Below are 17,982 nucleotides of genomic sequence, written 5' to 3' on the forward strand. Positions count from 1 at the left end.
AAAGATGTAGAATATTTATTATCCAGATATTGTTATCTTGAGGGTTTTTTTCCTTCTTCAAAGTACTGTATGAGTTGAACTTTTTACAGAGGAGAAGCAACTTCAGAACCAAAGCTGCTGCATTTGAAGTACTCATATAAGAAGGGGAAATATATTTAATTTTTGGCATGACTGGTATCAAAGATGAGAGGTAAGAACTTGCTGCTTCTGATGACAAGACTATTTTAAAATTTTTAAAAAGGGCTTTACATGTCCCTCACCATTTTTCTTTCAGCATATTTAATGTTACGGAGGAATCTATGTAACTTAAGAAAAAACCAGGAATACCCCAGTAGGTTATAAAGCCTCTGCCCAAGGGCAGCCTTCGGCTTTCAGGAACACGAACAGCAACACTTTCCCTACTGTGACTTTACTGCAGCTGATACAAGAACACACAGGTCTAAAGTTACTAGGTTTCCTTCAGTAACTAAGGTAATCACAGGTAGTGTTTGAAGGTAAGTATTTCACATTATTTAGTGATTAGACAAGAATAACCACATTTTAAGTCTGCTTAGTTGCAGAGGCCCTGATTTGCCCCTATCCCTTATTTTTTCCTACACCTGTTTAACAGGTACTTACTTGTTTTCCATTACTTACTGAAGGGGCTTGCACAGTTGAAAGATGAGTGGTGTAGCCTGCATGGAGGAATGTTTTGCTTTGAGTAACTGACAGATGGTTAGTACTGCTACTGAAAGAGAAAAGGAGACCTCTGATTTATTGTAAACAAAAGTGTGGGGTTTTTTTCCAATGAAAACTCCAGCTTGATGCAACAGCAATAAAAATGAAGGTTCTGTACAAGAAACTGCACTAGAAAAGTTTTCCAGTTTTTTTAAATACCCAACATAATTGTGGATTCAGTAATGTCTGCCCAAAATTACTGTTGGAACTTTCCCACTAAGAACATGACCACTTTACATCTGAGTGCAGCGTGGCTGCCAAACAAGCCAGAGGCAATTGGCATTAGCATAGTCATTTTTAAACTAAAAATATGTTTACAAAAGTAAACTTTTAACCCAAGCTTCATACTCATACATACAGAATGGAGAAATTGGTTCCTGTACTTCAACTTAATCATTTAAGAGAGTGCATTCAATACAGAATACCTAAAGCAATTATCAGCCTTTCAAGTATTGAAATAAAACTTGTCCTTGCCTATACTGGAAATTAAAGGACCAGGACTTAGAAGTACAGCTATGAGTGTCATTAAAACCATTAAGGATTGAGCTACTTCATACCTAAAGCATTTGCAAGTTAAGCATAAACAGAAAAGTATTGAGCAAAGCATTAAGGTGTTACATAAACGTCCAATTCTGCATAATTGTGAACATAGGTGCAAATCAGAGAAACAGCAGGGATGCAGATTAAAGGTGTCACAGTGGTCATGCCATGTGGAGTGCCAGGATCTGATGGTGTTTACTCACAGCTTGAGACCTAACCATGACACAGATGCTACTAGAAAGAATTGACACCACAGCTCACTTTTTTTCCATCTCATTACAAGTTGTTACTTACAGGCTGCCATTACAGCAATATTCAATGATGCTGTGCTTCTGTCCTACAGTTCAGATGTAGCTCCTGCTTACATACTTCTGCAATAGTTCAAGAGGATTTAAGTACAAGCCCATAGCTAAATTTAAAGGGACAGTGAAGTCAGTCAAGGCTTCATCCACAGCTATTTTTTCACATACAGCAGATTCCTACACTTTAAGCTTCTTTTTTTAACTCTGAGGACATCTCTGCTACCATTATTTTTAAAAATTCAGTTCTCATAAAAATAGCGTAGTCTACAAACTCCTTGCCTATATTAGCTACAGTTTAATTTGGGTTAAAGGTTTCAACTGAAGCACAATAATCAATAGGGTTTTTTAAATGGATGTGTTGATAGTGCTGCTACACTGTATACATGATTGTAAAAAATAACATTCTAAAATTCTCAGCTCCCAATATAGTTCACTGTATAAGGACTTAATTAAAAAGTGTTGAACTATTGAAACATCCAAGATGTAAGCATGAGGTAACAAGGTGTAAATAGAATCTGATTTAAGTCTCATATTACAACCTGTCAGTTCTAGAATAAAATTCTCATTTTCCACAGTTTAAAAATAAAAAACAATCATTAATGTGCAAATTCTGCCATGCCAAGGTATTAGTAAACTTCAGTCTCAGTTCAGTTTATTCACAGCAGCAGCTTGGACTCACATTGTTTTCAGTAGTGGTGGTTCTTCATAAATCTACTTAGCTTAAAAATCTTTTGCAGGTGTTTCACAAGTGAGCAATGATTTTCACAGAACTGTACAATGTTCCATCAGTTGATGTGATGGCACAGTGAATACTTCCATCCTGTTTAAGAGCTGACAAAGTGCACAGAACAGTCAAGCATGCAGGGCTTTTGTTTCCTTAATACAGCACTGAACACCAGAAGTGCTGGTGGCCTCTGCCTGAACATTCAGTGGCATGTTCATTCATTGAGAAGCACTGCCATACAGTACTGTCTGAAGGGCAGAGTTGAAGAGCCATTCATGAAATCTAAATAAAGAAATGTCTTTAAAAATTCCTGCAGATTGTTTTTATCAAAGGTGGGAGGCCACCTCTCGTGTCAGGCATCAGTGTCTTCTGCTGGTGAAGAAGCTAAGAATCATTTGTATGGGAAATTTTCTTCCACAGCAAAGTTTTTAAGTTATTGAGTATTAAAGAATGCTCCATTTCCATCTGATTTGCTGTGACTTTAAGGGCGATGCACAAGTACAGTTGTTTTTCTAGTTCTTCATGGATATCAGCAGGAGCACCACGAAGTAGATAGTCTTTAAGTAGCTGACAGGCTTTTGCCAAGTTTGGCTGAATTACATCTGTGGTACATCTCATTGTGCTTTGGTCACACAGAGTCCTACAGTCTGTACCATAAATACAGTCCAAATCCGATTCACACTGACGATCTTTAATTATTTCCTTCAAATTATTTTCTGGCACAATTTTTCTCATATCCATCATTTTCAAATCATATTTATCATTATAGCCCAAGTTTTTGGCACTGGTATCACACATAAGAAAGTTTCCATAAGGTCCATGGAAAATATCTTCCACAAATTCCAAAAGCCCTATAGCTATTTTTGCCTTTCTTGGCCATGATGGAGTAAACCATTGGTCCATGCTTCTTCTGAAGCCAGAAGGAATGAGAAGTTCTATCATCCATGGAAGGCTGATTCCATAGAGAGAGGTATATTCAACTCTTTCAGTCACATAGAGATCCCCACAAAAGCCTATCAGCTTGGGAGTATGTTCTTTATCCTGCAGGATCACCATTAGCAGAAACTCATCTAGCTGCAGAAGTGCCCACGCAGATTTTGCCTCTGGCAGAGAAACTCTACCATCTTTGTTTCCATCAGCGAAATTCAGGATGAGGTTAACCAGTTCTGGAAGATTCCCTTGTTCACCCAATTTTGCCTAAAAGCACCAAATGAAAGATTAAGTAGGAGTTCATTAACCATCATTAATCCACCTGTCATTCTACCTTCTGTTACTCTATAGTATGATGGGGTATGTTATGTTCTAGTTTTCAGTGGCTATAGATCTTACAGGATTTGCTATCCAATGCCTGAAGTGCTTCCTTTTTGTTTTGTTAAATAAATAAATATAGAATTCAAATGTTCAGATTAGGTTTAGTTTCCAGATGATTAAACCTTGCAGGTGTAGAGGATTTACAGTATCAACTAGGTGTCTTGGTACTTGTTGGCCATACATAATGGGTACAAACTCCATATGATAAGTGTACTGAAATACTTAATTTTGTTTATTGAAATACCACCTCCGTTGTATCAATACAGAGAACAAAGCCATAGCTGGAATCAGAACTGGTGCATTTTCAACTACCACCAACATACATAAGTGGTCAGGCAAACATTATCCAAGTTCTTCTAAAAACTCAAAACTACCTGCTGCACACCCATTCTTAAAGACAAAGCTACTGTAATGCATGGCAGCTGTCACCAGCTTTATGTAATTAATGTTATATTTGTGTGCATGGCTCACTCAGCTAGAACAGCATTATTTCCCTCACTGGAGACGCAGGAGCTGTAACAATATCAAGAGAATTTTAACAAAGAAACCCCAAAATCAGTATGGACACAGCATCAAATTGATGCCTTTATATCATAAAAAGTCTGGGGGAGTATTCAATGTAAATATCACATTAATATAACAGAGAAAGAACTGGGGGAGTTACTGCTGGTCATTCTGGTTAGAGATTCCTGCTGATCAGTTAACAGTTACTCTTCCTAAGCATGAAAAGTTTTCAACTTGTTCATCAGTCTTTGTACCTGGTTGCAATAGCCCCCAAAGCTGCAAAATATTTTTTTAGATGTATTTTTATACAAATACATGTGAAAGATGTAGGCATGCAAGACACACGCCAGCTTCCATCTGTTAAAAAGCAAGCAAAAAAATGATAATTAGTTACTGCAAACTTTGAGATAAGCATCTCTGGGAAAAACTGTTTTTGTGCTGATTATTTTTCTAATATGTGCCTGAACAGGACTCATACAATAGGGTATTCTCTCCAGCTGCAGGAAAATAAGCCTTTCTGTCAAAATAGAACAAATGAGCATATACTTACTTTAAAAAGACCATATACCATTTCTTTAAATTTCTCAACAGTGGTTCCTCTTGTTGGTTTATCAAACAGGACTACTTCCTTCTTTGGTTCTGGGTCAGTACCAAAATCAAGCTGAGCAGCTTCTTCCATCTGGCATTTTATAACACCTTGAAGATTTCCCCAGATTCCTAAATACATCTATTCAGGAAGAGGGGAAAAAAAAGGTCAAAAACATAGAAGTCCATCATCTAAAGACCACCTCTACTCCAACTACTGTCAAGAGTGATAGGCAGATACACAGATTAAGAAACACATTCAAACACAATACACTGCTGCAGGTACTTAGGAGACACTGCACTGTCAAAATACAAAGCTTGATAAACAGCATATTGCCATTACTAATATCTTGGCATAGGTTGTTAAGAGGCTGCTGCTTCCATTTGGGAAACCAGGTAGCAGCAAAGTCACAGGCTGTACAGAAGTATAGGTATTCTGTCAAAACATGGAAAGATCCAGTATATTATACATGTTTATAAAACAAATGTACTATAAAATAATATACCCTCCTACATATGGGAATAATGCAATATATACAGGTGTGTGTGTGTACATATATATGTATACATATATATATAGGTGTGAACTATATGTAATATATTATTATCAATATATAGTATGCCTATACTGTATGTATATATGTGTATAAACATGTTCTGCATGTCACAACAAACAGTTTTAAATAATTTGTGTTAAACAGACACATCTTACTGACACTAAGATCTACTTCATGCTCTAGAGAATGACATATTGGTGGGACATAAAACTAGGTTGGATGCATAAAGCCTTACCTGGTTATTAGGCCTTGTTGACAAACATTTTCCAAAATACAATGTTTTTTTTGCACAAAGACTGCTACATGCTGACCCATCAATAACTCCAGTCTTGTATTTATCACACTGGAACAAACACAGAAAAATATTTAGCAAATCTCTACCAACACCTGACTCTTGAAAGAAAAAAAATTTAAGAAAACAATTTAAATAACCCTATACCAAAACCACGTAAAGAACATAACTGGTTTTATCTGTAACTGAACAGGAAATCTTACTTCAACATATTGGACTATCAGAATTTAATTAACTTGCATGTGACACTGACTGAAATGGCTGTGGAATTAGTCAAGACAAACACTTTAAAAAGCTATGCTAAATATACTTACTATTATTTTCCTACAGTCATGTCCTCTGCATAGTTCTGTGTAGGTGGAGTACTGAACATATATAACCCAGCTGCCAATAAATACTACTAACCAAGAGATGAAGAGATACTTCACGCGAATATACGAGAAACGGACCTAGAGGACACACAGAGAGAAAATATTGTTCATAATTTATTCAGCAGTCAAAATAATGGAAACAAACTCGATTCACTATTTCACATTTAAGAACTTGAACCCCACAGTGATAAAATAGGCAGACTGCATTACATGGAACAACTACTTCCTTCAATGAGCAAAACGGACTGGGGAGGTCAGTTTGACTTACATGGGTGAAAGGAAAATTTATATAAATAAAGAATATAAAACATGACCAACCCTCACAGGGCAAGCTAGACTACAAGAACCAATTCTATGAAAATCAGAAACTGTCAGAGCTCAGCTGCTAGCATTTTTCTCTAAGACCAGTTACATGGGTTCCACTCCTGGGAAATTAAATCCAACAGACTAGGAATCTGATAAAAAATTAATGTGTGTTAATGTAAAACATGCAAAACAGATACATAATGAGCAGGGTGGGTATCACAGACAGGTTCCATGTGCTGAAGTCTCCCACTCCTTCCCTGAAGTTACACTGTTTTAGTTATGCAAATAAAATTCCTCTGTACTAGCCTCACCTTCAGTAGTCTTTCCCATAACTGTATGCAAGACTTTCCTGTTGTTTCTGTGGCCTCACATTTACATTTTTCACTAGGGATAGAGGGAAAAAAAAGTATTTATACATGAAGAATTAAGGGAGAGCTAAGTGCCTTGTAAGAGAAGAAGCATGTTTTGGTTTTTGGTTTTTTGGTTGTTTTTTTTTTCCCAATCAAAATCTGTAAATTCTTCATATCTGCAGTCTTCACTTTGCTCAGCACAAGAATTCAAAATTTCAGTAAAACATTAGGAGCATCACTACAGTTTATGTGGAAACAACCTTACACTTCAGACATTTTATTGAAGTAAATGAGAGCGTTAACAAGCTTGTATATGAGCTTAATATAAGAGGCTTAACTTGAAATTGGATGCTTTCTTTCCATAGGATCATTTCCACACATATGTTCCATTTATAATCTCACAACCTCTTTCCTTGCTTCAATACCAGTTCCTCTGCCTTTGAGTAAGTATTCTGTAGGCCATGTGCTGTAGCTGCATTCTGCAGTTATAGCCCAGCATCTGGAGTTTTAAGAATGTGGTTTCTATTTTCTTTGATATACTAAGATATAATTTTCTATATTTCATCTGAAATATCACAAAATGATTTGGTTATACAGCCACAGGAATTTTACTGGTAAGTAAACAGTCAAAAATTCACTAGTGTAATTTTCTCAATTTTTCTGCTTTTGAAAATCAGAACTGAAACAGACCAGTCAAATTTCTGTACAAATTCTTCAGTATGGTACAAACTGCTTTGCCCTATTTTTGTTGTCATTACACCTAAAGAAACTGTTCACGAGTCTGTACCACAGATGAAATCAGGCAGTTGTCCTGATTCACAATCCAAGCCTGATTCACAATCCAAGCCTGAAAATTGTTGTCAGCACAACTATAGGATAGTGCACCTTGGCATAACCAGTAGAAATATTACGAAGTAATTTTGCTAACAACATTTTCAACATCTTTGCCTTATTTAAAGTTTTGTGTCAATGCTGCTAGTGCCTTCACCTTTTCTTCAAATTACTTCCTGTCTATTTCCATCTGATTCTGCAACACTGGCCTTGGTTCCAGTTCCTCCATTGTCTGTGTTCCATTTTCATGCAAGTTTCCAGGACTGCTTCTCCCGTTTCCCCAGCATGACTTGCCTGCTTCAGAATCCTTGTCTTGAACTACTGCCCATGTACAAAATATGCTTATCACCCCCAAGCATCCTTTGGCAGCTCTGGGAAGCCAGCAGAACTGGTATGGCAAAGCACTTCAGAGAGTGCCTCTCCTTGTTCTCACTTCCAGAATCAAAGGAAAGCTGTAAGCAAGGCAGATAGATTCTTCGCATAGTTTAGCTCTTACACCCACACTACACAAAATATATCAGAACAAACCCAAAGAGATCTATTCTTCCCCAGCAGATCTGTCCCAGGGAGCCCAGGTTACCAGCCCTGAGGCAGCTCTGCAGCAGAGGTCTGTTCAAACACAGCTGTCAACTACAAAGTGAACTGAACCAGCAGATCAGAAACATCTGAGGTACAGCACTGAGGCACTTCCCAATCTGGATCAGTTGAGAGCAAATAAACAGATGTTTCTCAGTCTGTCTAAAGAACACAATGTTCTGTTTCTTTGCTACCTTCATACAACCTGCTGGTTGAAGGCTAGGTATTTAATAGTTTTAGTGCTAACATCTAAGAGCTACTGCAGTATAATAATGCAGGTTCAGTGTCTTCTGTAATGATTTTCTTATTTGTTCTATACAACCTAAAACCTCAAGGTTTCATAACCTAGAGTTTAAGGTTTTTTGCTTGTTTCAACACAGTAATAATACCAATGAATGCTCTGTAGTACAGTTCCTGAAATTACCTAACTAGGTGAGTCATTCATCTATTTTTACTTTGGCCTAATGTTTCTGTAACTAATACAGCATCAAACATAATGAATGATCTTCTTTGCCTTCACAAGCACAATAAGGTAACACAGCATCTAAAGAGAGGTACAAAAGCTACCTGTAATTAAAACGTGGCATTTTGATAAAATCAGATCACATTCCATTTTGATAACTATGCAGTGAAGGCATGTTCATAGGTTTCTTTCTGTACTTGTCTTTTTGTCAGGATTGATTTTTATTCAGCTGAGCAAACAGCTGCCAAATATTCTCACTTCACTCCCTTGCCCAAATCCTCTGTCAAAGGTTACCACCTCACAGCACAGTCAGTAGAAGCATAGGTCTCATGCTCTGGGAATAATCCTCTTAATGAAAAAACATTTTCACTGGAAGTTTCCTGTAGTCAAACAAATAATGAGTACCTAAGGGAGGGGCGCGTGTTCAGTCTGCCTCTTAAACTGTATATTTACTAAATTAATGCAGCATGGGGTCAGAGGGTATCTTAGACTCCCTCAACAACACTCCACAGAGCTCAGCTGTTGGCACACTTACCAAGTACAATCACAATGAACCAGGCTGAAATGAGAATGGCTGCACTGGCAAAGGCTGACTCAAACCATGCTTAACTTCTTGCATGCATACTGTCCCAGAGCTAACTTCAGAAAGTTTGTTTTCCATCTAAATATAAACTACCAGTGTAGTGATGTGAACATAATCTCAAACAAATCTAATCTCATTGTGTGTTTCAAAAATAAATAAATCCCAAAGACAACCATCACACACACACAACTCCAGCAACAGAACCCTTGAGCAGCCAATCTGAAAAGCATTCATGGTTTTAAACAGGTTATGATGTTTTACCTAAATTTGCTACCAGCAAAAAAACAGAAAGGGGTTTGTTTTGCATTTCAGGTAAGCTGTTTTCCTTTCTACCCAACCTCCCATACTCTTTATCTTGGCTCAGAGGTGCCAAGATAAACTATATAGAGAAAGAAAGAATGGTAGTCTCCTATTGTCCATCCAGCACATGGCTGGAAAAGCTGACAAGATAGCATTTCTACACATAAAAGCTCTCTCCTGAAATGCAGGTTTTGTGGTTTCTTAGTTTCTTTGGGGATTTTTTAAAGTAAACAGCACTATAGTACAATCATAATAATTTCAGAATTCAGTTGCAAAGCTCAGTGCTTTCTCTACTGTATCATGTACTTCAATCTTCAATTGCCATTAATTTATGAAGTTAGAATTTGAAGAAACAATTACTTTTTAATCCTGTCAGAAGTCATCTCATATCTTGACATACTGCACATTCTTGAGGGAAATACTTCCCATGTAAGCCCTATTGTTCAGATAAGTCTATTTCCTTCAGAAATAAAAAAAAAGCATAAAGTAAAAATAAGATTATAAAAAAGGTTTCCAATGCAAATGGCACAATTTAATTCATTAAAAACGCTCAAGTTCATGATTTTCTCCTCCTAGCCACAAGTGGGCAGGCTGCAACACAAGGGCAGGATGAACTATGCAAATCTTGGCAGGGGGAAATCAAGTTAACACAAAGGGCATTCAGTTGTAGCCTTTCCTACTTTTATTCCTCTTTAAGAGTGCTATCTATAAACCAACTGCATCCAGAGTTCTTGCAATATAAAAGAACCTAACCATCTCAACAATGCTAAAATTCTGTGCCAAAATGCATCAACATCAATACATACAACAGTGCTGATAAAAGTTCTATGTTAGATTTACTCAGTTTCTTTGAGGTGGGTTCTATTCATATGGTCCAAGTCCCAGTTTACCCCACACTGCATTCTACAAAGCATTCCAAGTATTTCCTTTAAGTTCTGTTGTCCAAGTTGGAGGACAAGGAACTTAAGGGGAAATAATTTTTTTTTTTTTTTTTTGCTGTAAACAATCAAATCATGGAAGAAGGTAGAGCAAAGCACCTCCTTTCTTTTAGTTTTATTTCTCCAAAGAGAAGTATGATTTGCCAGAAACCATCACAATACATTCCATATCTTGATAACAAACACCATGCATAAAACCAGTCCATGACAAAAACTACATCAGGACAGTTTCTGGGTATGTTCACTTCAACATAACAGCAGTTCTTTCAGGACTTTCTCACTCACTGGAGCCCAATCTGGATCTCTAACTCCATCACACACAGTTAACATGAGATTTTTTTACTATGTGAAAGTTGACTCAAAACCACAAAAGGATACCAAACATAATGGCAAGTAGTTTTCAGTGATTCAAGAAACATGTCTGAGACAGACATTGATAAAACTTTAAAAAAACAATCCAAAAACACGGGTTGCGGATTATTATGAAAAAGTAACCACAAGAAGGACACAACTGCCATTTATAGATACTAAATGAAAATATATGAAAGATTATTATTCTACAGCTGCAGTCAGTCTGGGAATAAGTCTGCAAAGAACTGGATGCTTGGGGCAGAGTTTGAATAGGAAAAATTAAAAATATTTCCTTTTTTACAACCTGAATTTTGATTTTAGGAATGAACCTATTTAATTACCCAGTCTTTAATAAAATAGTGCAGAAGAACTAAAACTTATTTTATCACACCCTCATTTCTACAGACAACCATGATGTCTTCCTACAGCCTGCCAGAAGACCCTGCTTTACCTATTTGAAAGATAGGATACAATGATTTCCTTTAGAGATGGGAGAATCTGTGTTGTGGTCTGTTTTTTTTTTAAGCTATTCCTATTAGCCCTACTATTGCAGAACATAAGTACTAGAGCACTCAAAACTACTGATAAAATCTCAGAAAAAATCAATAGAAATAAATCTGAGAATTTTAGGCAAAGCTGCTCCACATGTTAAAACTCCTTGGGAACCAAAGCTTTTAGGACAACGAACCCCCTTCATTCCTCAAACTAATTTAATGCAGTTTTGTATTAAATGCATACCATTTACTACAATCTCAGAAACCAGCAGTGGTCAGGACTGCAGCTCAGGACCACTGCACAGTCCTAGAGAGAATGCTGTATATATGGGTTTATCCAAATCTGTACTCCTCAGGCAGAAAGCAAGTATGTATGGGACAGAAAATCCTCCCCAAATGCCATCTAACTACATCATACACTTGGCAGGAAGTTCCAGAGAGGCTAGATTTATTTTGGGCTCAGCACTGTGCCAACACAGTTGCATAGCTTTTGACTTGAAAGAGGCCAGTTCAGAGCACAGGCAAGAGCAGACATCTGCCCACAGAAGACTGCAAGGTTCCACTCTTTGATTCAAAGGGAATTACTCTGTTAACAAGGACCTCCTTATCACAGTCAACAAAAATTTCTATCATTATTTGGTTTCTTCCCATACATTCACTCTATCACATTTCCATTTCCTCCCCAGAATTGGTCTGCAAGTGCAGATACACTCAGTCCCCTTCATCTCAGAAGTGTCAGAAGTGATGTGCATGTGCTGTGCTGATGCAGCAGGGACAGGAGTTGAACTGGTTAGGTCACATCTGCACCAAAGCACCCTGAGCAAGCAGGCTTGCTGTGCTTATGTTACACAGATCATTTGAATACATTTCTGAGCAACAACTCCCAGACAGATATTAGAGAGCAATGCATATAGACAAACATCATTTGGAATTTTGAAAATTGCTAAGAAACATTTTTAATAACATATTCAGGGTGACAGAAGAACTGAGAGTTCTGAAGTTATCAGTAAAGGATGAAAGTGGAATAAACCAGTTAACACTATTTCCCTCTGCACCTTCACTCTTCCATTTAGACTTTTAAATATGAGCCAAGGAACATAAGAATGATGGAAGGCACTTGTAATGCTTAAAAGGATATTAAAGAGACTTCTTCCATCACTTGTATGTTCTCCTAGGTCATGTGCATTGAATAATAATTAGATATTCATCCTCTGGAACAGAACTGAAAAACCAGTTCTGGCAGAACTCAAGCCTGGATGTACTCCAAAGCATATGGAGAGTAGTGGATCAAAATGCAACATAACTTGCCATTTTTTTTTGGCAAGGTACTTTTTATTTAAAAGATTTTTATGATTAAAGATTATAAAAGTGTTTCTTTGTTTAATAGTACAAAGAACTTATTCTGCAAAGTATTCCACATAACTTATCTCCAAATCCAATTTGCTGACTCCATTTGCTTTACCTATCAGCAACAGGAAAAGAAGAGATTAAAAAAAAAAAAAAAAAAAAAAAAAAAAGGACGGTAGGCTGATCATGTTGAAAATTCTGTTTTGTTCCCTATTCAGACTGGTTTATGGATTACAGGATCCATTTCAGGAAGCCTGACATGATGTCTGAGAATAATAGCCTATGCTGTAATATATGACATGTACCAGACACATTCAGATTTTTAACAGCAGATGATGCATGTTTAATGACTAAATGGGATATGGGACATAGAGATGGGACATCTCTAAATCCAAACAGTCTGTAAACTTGGTCCAGAACCTCTAGAGGCCTGAAAGCTTCCAAACATGCAGGTGTTATTTACATAATTACTGTCCTGCTGGCTTGCCCTCAGCCTCATGATACCATTGCTGACTACAGCTATCAGAAAAAACTTCAGGACAGCATCTCACAAATTTGGGACACTAACCTTTCTTTATAAAACATGAAACAAATCCCAACGGTGTTAATCAATCAACTGTAATATTCTAAATTACAATTAAGATTTTTATTTTGGTGCTATTTAGGAGTGTTTAAAAATTTGTCAGGTTTGAGGGGCTTTTTATTGTTTTACTACTGTTACATGATTTGCAGCCTGAGCAATGGGAAAAATTTGTATTTCAGAGTTACTGCTTTGTAACAAAACTCTAACATTATCTCTGTGAGTCCCTAGCCACCAGGTTTGGGGCTGAGGTAAGATATTTAAGAGTTTACCCTGCTCCATGAGCTGGTACTTAGCAACAGGTCCTTTTTAGACAGAAAGATCATCAGCTGATTACCAGTGGATCTAGCATTCTGCATAAAAGGTAAAGAACATGTAAAATAATGGTAATAGCAATAATAATAATAATAATAATAATAATAATAATAATAATAATAATAATAAAGCATTTGCCACAGAGTATCAGTTTCAAACTAATTCATAACATCCTGCTCCTATTACAGCAGGAAGACTAGAGGAGGTATTATGTTCTGCCACATGGAACCTGGTGTTCTATCAACTCGCTATCAACAATACAGTTTTAAAAAAGTCTGGAACAGCAGCCAAAAGATCTGGAAGTCACTCAGCAACACCTTCCATTGTACACCCATCTTTCCTGGTGTGCTAGTTGAAATACTGCATAGCAATACTACACAAATCTTTACATCCAGCTTGTAGCCACATCTAAGTGTTATAGTCAAGCATTTACTTAATGAACACTGGACTCTTTTGAGACAAATCTCGATAAAACACTCAGCAATTAGCGTAGTTAAACCATGACTTCATTCACTTTCTAACACAGAAAAATGTTAATGTTCACGAGGCCACTATTAGATCTCCAGATGAGAAGGAATCAAAATATTTGGGACTTTAAAATGCATAAGGATGTTCATAATTTCTAATCCAATGATCACATAGCATTTAACAAAATATTAAAAGATGATGTACATGTAAGTAGCATATATAAAACCAGGAAAATACAATATTTATCCCCTTCAACTCAACAAACGCTCATTTAGGCTACAATTTAATTAAAATGTAATACAGCAGATAAAAAGGAATCCCAGAGAATAACCCTCACCTCACTAATATTTCACAGCAGAACTTCCTGCTACATGACAGCCACGGCACTTTCAACCAAAACATCCTTACACAGATAGCTTAAGTAATACAAACGTGCACCTGTACATGTAAATGCAAGACTGCCAACGAACGCATACACAAATACATGGAGCAACTAACTACTGGACAGCAAAAGGGAAGTGTCCAGCATTAATTCTTTTAGGATACGTGGAAAATGAGTCTGCTCATGCAGGCTCCAGCACAGCCCCTGATGGGATGGAATTCCACAGCACCAGCTGTGGTGTGAATGTGGAGAAACGCGTGAGCGCTCCTCCGGGCCCTGGCAGTGCCGCGGCAGTGGCTCAAAGTCTCCGGTGAGCCCGAGGGGGGCGGCGGGGAGACTGCCGCCGAACAGGTCCAGCCGGAGAGCAGGAGGGCAGCTGGGGAGGGACCGGAGCTCGCTGCACCCCAGAGAAGGCAGAAGAGGCCCGATCCGACCGGCGGGAGGGGCGGCAACAGGCACGGCGGCCCCCGATGCCTCCCGGCACCTGCTCCCGTGCCCCAACACACACTCCCCAGCCAACCGCCGGCCCCAGCCAGCGCCTCAGCCCCGACACCGACACCGCGATCTCCGGCTGGCCGAGCCGCCGAGCAACAGCGCGGCACAGCCGAGCTGCCTCCGCCGCCAGGCGCCAGCGGGAAGGAACGACGACCGCACCCGCGCCGGGAGAAGCGGCGATCCCTGCGGGGGGCGCCCGCTCCGGAGGCAACTTTGCGGGGGGAGAGCGGGGAGGGCAGGGTGCAGGCACCGGCCTGCCCGCCCCGACCCGTCCGCCGCGGGGGACGGCCCCCTTGCCGGCCTACCTGCGCGTACTGGGGTTTCCTGAGCCAGGCCCCCGGGAAGAGCCGCTTCGCCATGGCAATCACACATCCCCGCAGCGGGCGGCGATCGGAGGCGGAGCGGCGAGGAACGTTTCCCCGCCTTGCCGCTGCAGCCGCGCCGCCGGCTCGGCTCGGCACACGCGCGACGGTGGCTGTGGTGGTGGCGAAGGAAGAGGCAGCGAGCACGGCTGCCAACCCCCCTCAGACACCGGCGGCTGTCAGCGAGCAACACCGGCGGCAGCCCCCGCCTCCACTGAGACAACGACCCGCCCGCCCCGCCACCCGCTTCTTAAAGGGGACGATCGCGGCTGCTGCGAGCCAGACGGGCGGGGCTGACGGGAGAGACGGGGCGGGACGGCGAGAGGCCACGCCCCTCTGCTGGAAAGGGGGCGTGGTCTCTCGTCGCCCCGCCCCCCTGTCCCCCTTCCGCCGCCTGGGGCCGGTGGGTCTGTCAGGGTCTGGGTTCCCGCTCCCGGGCTGTGAGGGGCAGGCGTGAGGCTCGTCTGGCAGAAAAGTGCTGTTGTCTGGGGACAATTACGAAGAAGTCAGTTAATAAATAACGTGTCTCACTGATTGCAAACAGGCTCCCGTCATTTACTGGATGTGGTATTAAAAACAGCTGCGGGGCTGTCGCAGTCGTAAAAAAAAAAGAGTATTTCCTCCGAAATAAGAGGGAGAGTGTTTGCATACTCTCCTATTAACACAGATTTGGGACAGCAGTCTCATAAAGCTGGGCAGAAATTACCAATGGCTCCTTCACCAGAGGATCTCTCAACAGCACACACTGGAGAAGCTCATGCTCTGCTGAAATTTCAAGTAAATCTTCAAGTAAAATCTCCCCTTTCTTATGCAAAACTTTTTTTTTTTTTTTTCCTTCTTGTGTTTATGACTTGACTGTGACTTCTTTTAATGCGATGTGTTTAGCAGAGTCAAAGTCAGAAACTGAGAGTCACCTGTTCAAAGACTTCTTGGCTGTGAGACTTTAAGCAAAAAGATAGTGGCACAGTGTAGGGATAAAAATAATGAAATGAATGTGGCATGTTATGGCTTTTGGTGTACAATATGCTTACCAAAGAGGGCTTCTTGGATGAAAAGACAGGTCACAAAAATCCTACTGTAAGAATAAGTTACGTTTTTTTTGGCAAGGCTTACTCTAAGGGAGAGATGTATATCTGGAAACCAAATGTTAGGTGCTCATAAAGTATTAAAACTCTGCAGAATTTAAAGAGAAGTGTGCTTTAAGATTCAAGAACAGTCTTGTACAAGTGTCTGCTTTTTGAATAATTGTAATCATTGCCAGCGTCACTCTGAAGTATAAATCTGAAAATTAATTAGTAAGATTTGTCACTCCTGTAAAAGCAATCCTGCCTTTAATATCAGCCAGCAATTCTCACAGTCAGGGGGTTTTCTTCTCTTTCTGTTCAGGCAGGCCCACATGGCCGTGCCTTGTGCATCACCTTCCTCTACAGTTCAGTGATTTGCACAAGTTTAGCTTGGTTATGGGTATGAAATGTAAAGGCAACTCAAGAGGAGGCCACAGAGCAAACATTTAAATGTTTTGCTGAATAATCTCAAGGTATTACTTCATCCAGTGCTCTGTGACAACCCTTGAGATGACAGGATAAGAGTAATCATGAAATGTGTGTCTCCCATATGGCAGGAAAGGTTCTAAATATTTCATTCCTCTTACGTCTGGATCCAAATGGTTTCTGGCATATGTTCATTAGGGGATATATATTTCACTTAGTACGTGAGATCTTAATCATCTGTGTGAGCAGATGCAGCATGGAAGGGTTTGGTTCTTCTTGAGGGACTCTTTGTGCCCAGGCTTTGCCAAATGCTGAAATGTACAGCCATTTCAGCCTTTTTCAGCTACTCATTCAGCACGGAATTCCCAGTTAAGCCTTAGGAGAGGCAACTCCTGCTAAAAGCTCTGCCATGTAAACCAGAAGAGTAACAGAAAGGATACAGCCTGCACTGACTTGGCATTCAGTGGGTGTGCAAAACCAAGTAAGTATTGTAAAGACTGGGGGGCAGATGCAAAAAAGGAACTGTTAGAATATCAATCATAATGATGTGGTACTTACTGTACAGCCTTCCCATTCACACACACCTTTCCACTCTGCAGTTCACACCTTATCCAATTTTGTCAATGCCAAAAATTTGGTATATCTTGATTCCCAAGCTGTAAAAGTTATAGTGATTTATTGCTACCTGTTAATACCTAAGTTTCCTATCCAGCTATATCAACACTGAGTGTTTTTATTATAGTGATGCAGGGATTGTGTGTAGGATAGAAACCACTTGCTGAATATACAAATGCAGTGTTCGTCACTCACAGTGTCAAAAGGTAAGTGTGGTTTCTTGCCTTTACCTTCAGCACTGTGATAACTCAGAGCTTGTTGCAAAAATACTGAAAATTACTCATAAAGAAACTAATAGTGGTTACATGTGCTTAAGTGTCCAGAATTATGGATATACAATGGGTAAAAATATGAGACTTATTTGTAGAGTGGAAAACTACTGAGAAAAATCTGAATTCTTCATGATACTCAGTATAATGTGCATCTTCATAAATATAATAAATATTTTTATCCAATTTCTTTGGAAGAAAAGTCTGTGCTACTTGAGCAAGTAATAAAGGTTTTAACATTAACCAAAAGCTAAATGTTAACTTACTGTAATGGTGCTGGATTTGCTTCTTGCAGTTATTTGAAGCAGCTGCACCCACATAGCAGTTCAAGTCAAATGCTATCATAAGAAACTCCATGGGAAATCCCTAGGGTTCACACACTCTCCACCATTGTATTATGTGCAGGAAGCCTCTGGCTAATGTTAATAATCACAAGACTTCTCTTTTTCACAGCAGCATTACCCACATTTAGTCTGCCTACCATGGCTTCCTGGATTAGTGCTCTTATTCTTTGGAAATGCCTAAGAAATACTCTGTGATCCCAGGCAGTACCACAGTTTTAAA

The 17,982-nt window shown here is 39.5% G+C and overlaps 1 protein-coding gene across 1 annotated transcript; it reads right to left on the bottom strand.

The window, feature by feature from the left end:
• Positions 1-728: 728 nt before the first annotated feature.
• On the bottom strand, positions 729-15,318 carry DIPK1A (divergent protein kinase domain 1A). The gene is made up of 5 exons (XM_071750750.1): positions 14,988-15,318; positions 5,847-5,981; positions 5,476-5,583; positions 4,649-4,825; positions 729-3,480 (listed from the first exon to the last, which is right to left on the bottom strand). The coding sequence occupies exons 1-5, from the start codon at positions 15,039-15,041 to the stop codon at positions 2,668-2,670; spliced, it is 1,287 nt and encodes a 428-aa protein (XP_071606851.1). The 5' UTR covers positions 15,042-15,318; the 3' UTR covers positions 729-2,667.
• Between the last annotated feature and the right edge of the window lie 2,664 nt (positions 15,319-17,982).

The sequence above is a fragment of the Heliangelus exortis genome, chromosome 8, assembly GCF_036169615.1.
Source record: "Heliangelus exortis chromosome 8, bHelExo1.hap1, whole genome shotgun sequence".
NCBI lineage: Eukaryota > Metazoa > Chordata > Aves > Apodiformes > Trochilidae > Heliangelus > Heliangelus exortis.

Bases quoted from the DNA above. Each gene is read 5' to 3' on its own strand.
- DIPK1A (XM_071750750.1), bottom strand. From the start codon at position 15,041: ATGGCGAAGCGGCTCTTCCCGGGGGCCTGGCTCAGGAAACCCCAGTAC. The intron at 4,826-5,475 runs GTAAGGCTTTAT...CTTCCTGAATAG, and splicing joins CAACAAGGCCTAATAACCAG to ATGTATTTAGGAATCTGGGG. The intron at 3,481-4,648 runs GTAAGTATATGC...TGGTGCTTTTAG, and splicing joins TGGTATATGGTCTTTTTAAA to GCAAAATTGGGTGAACAAGG.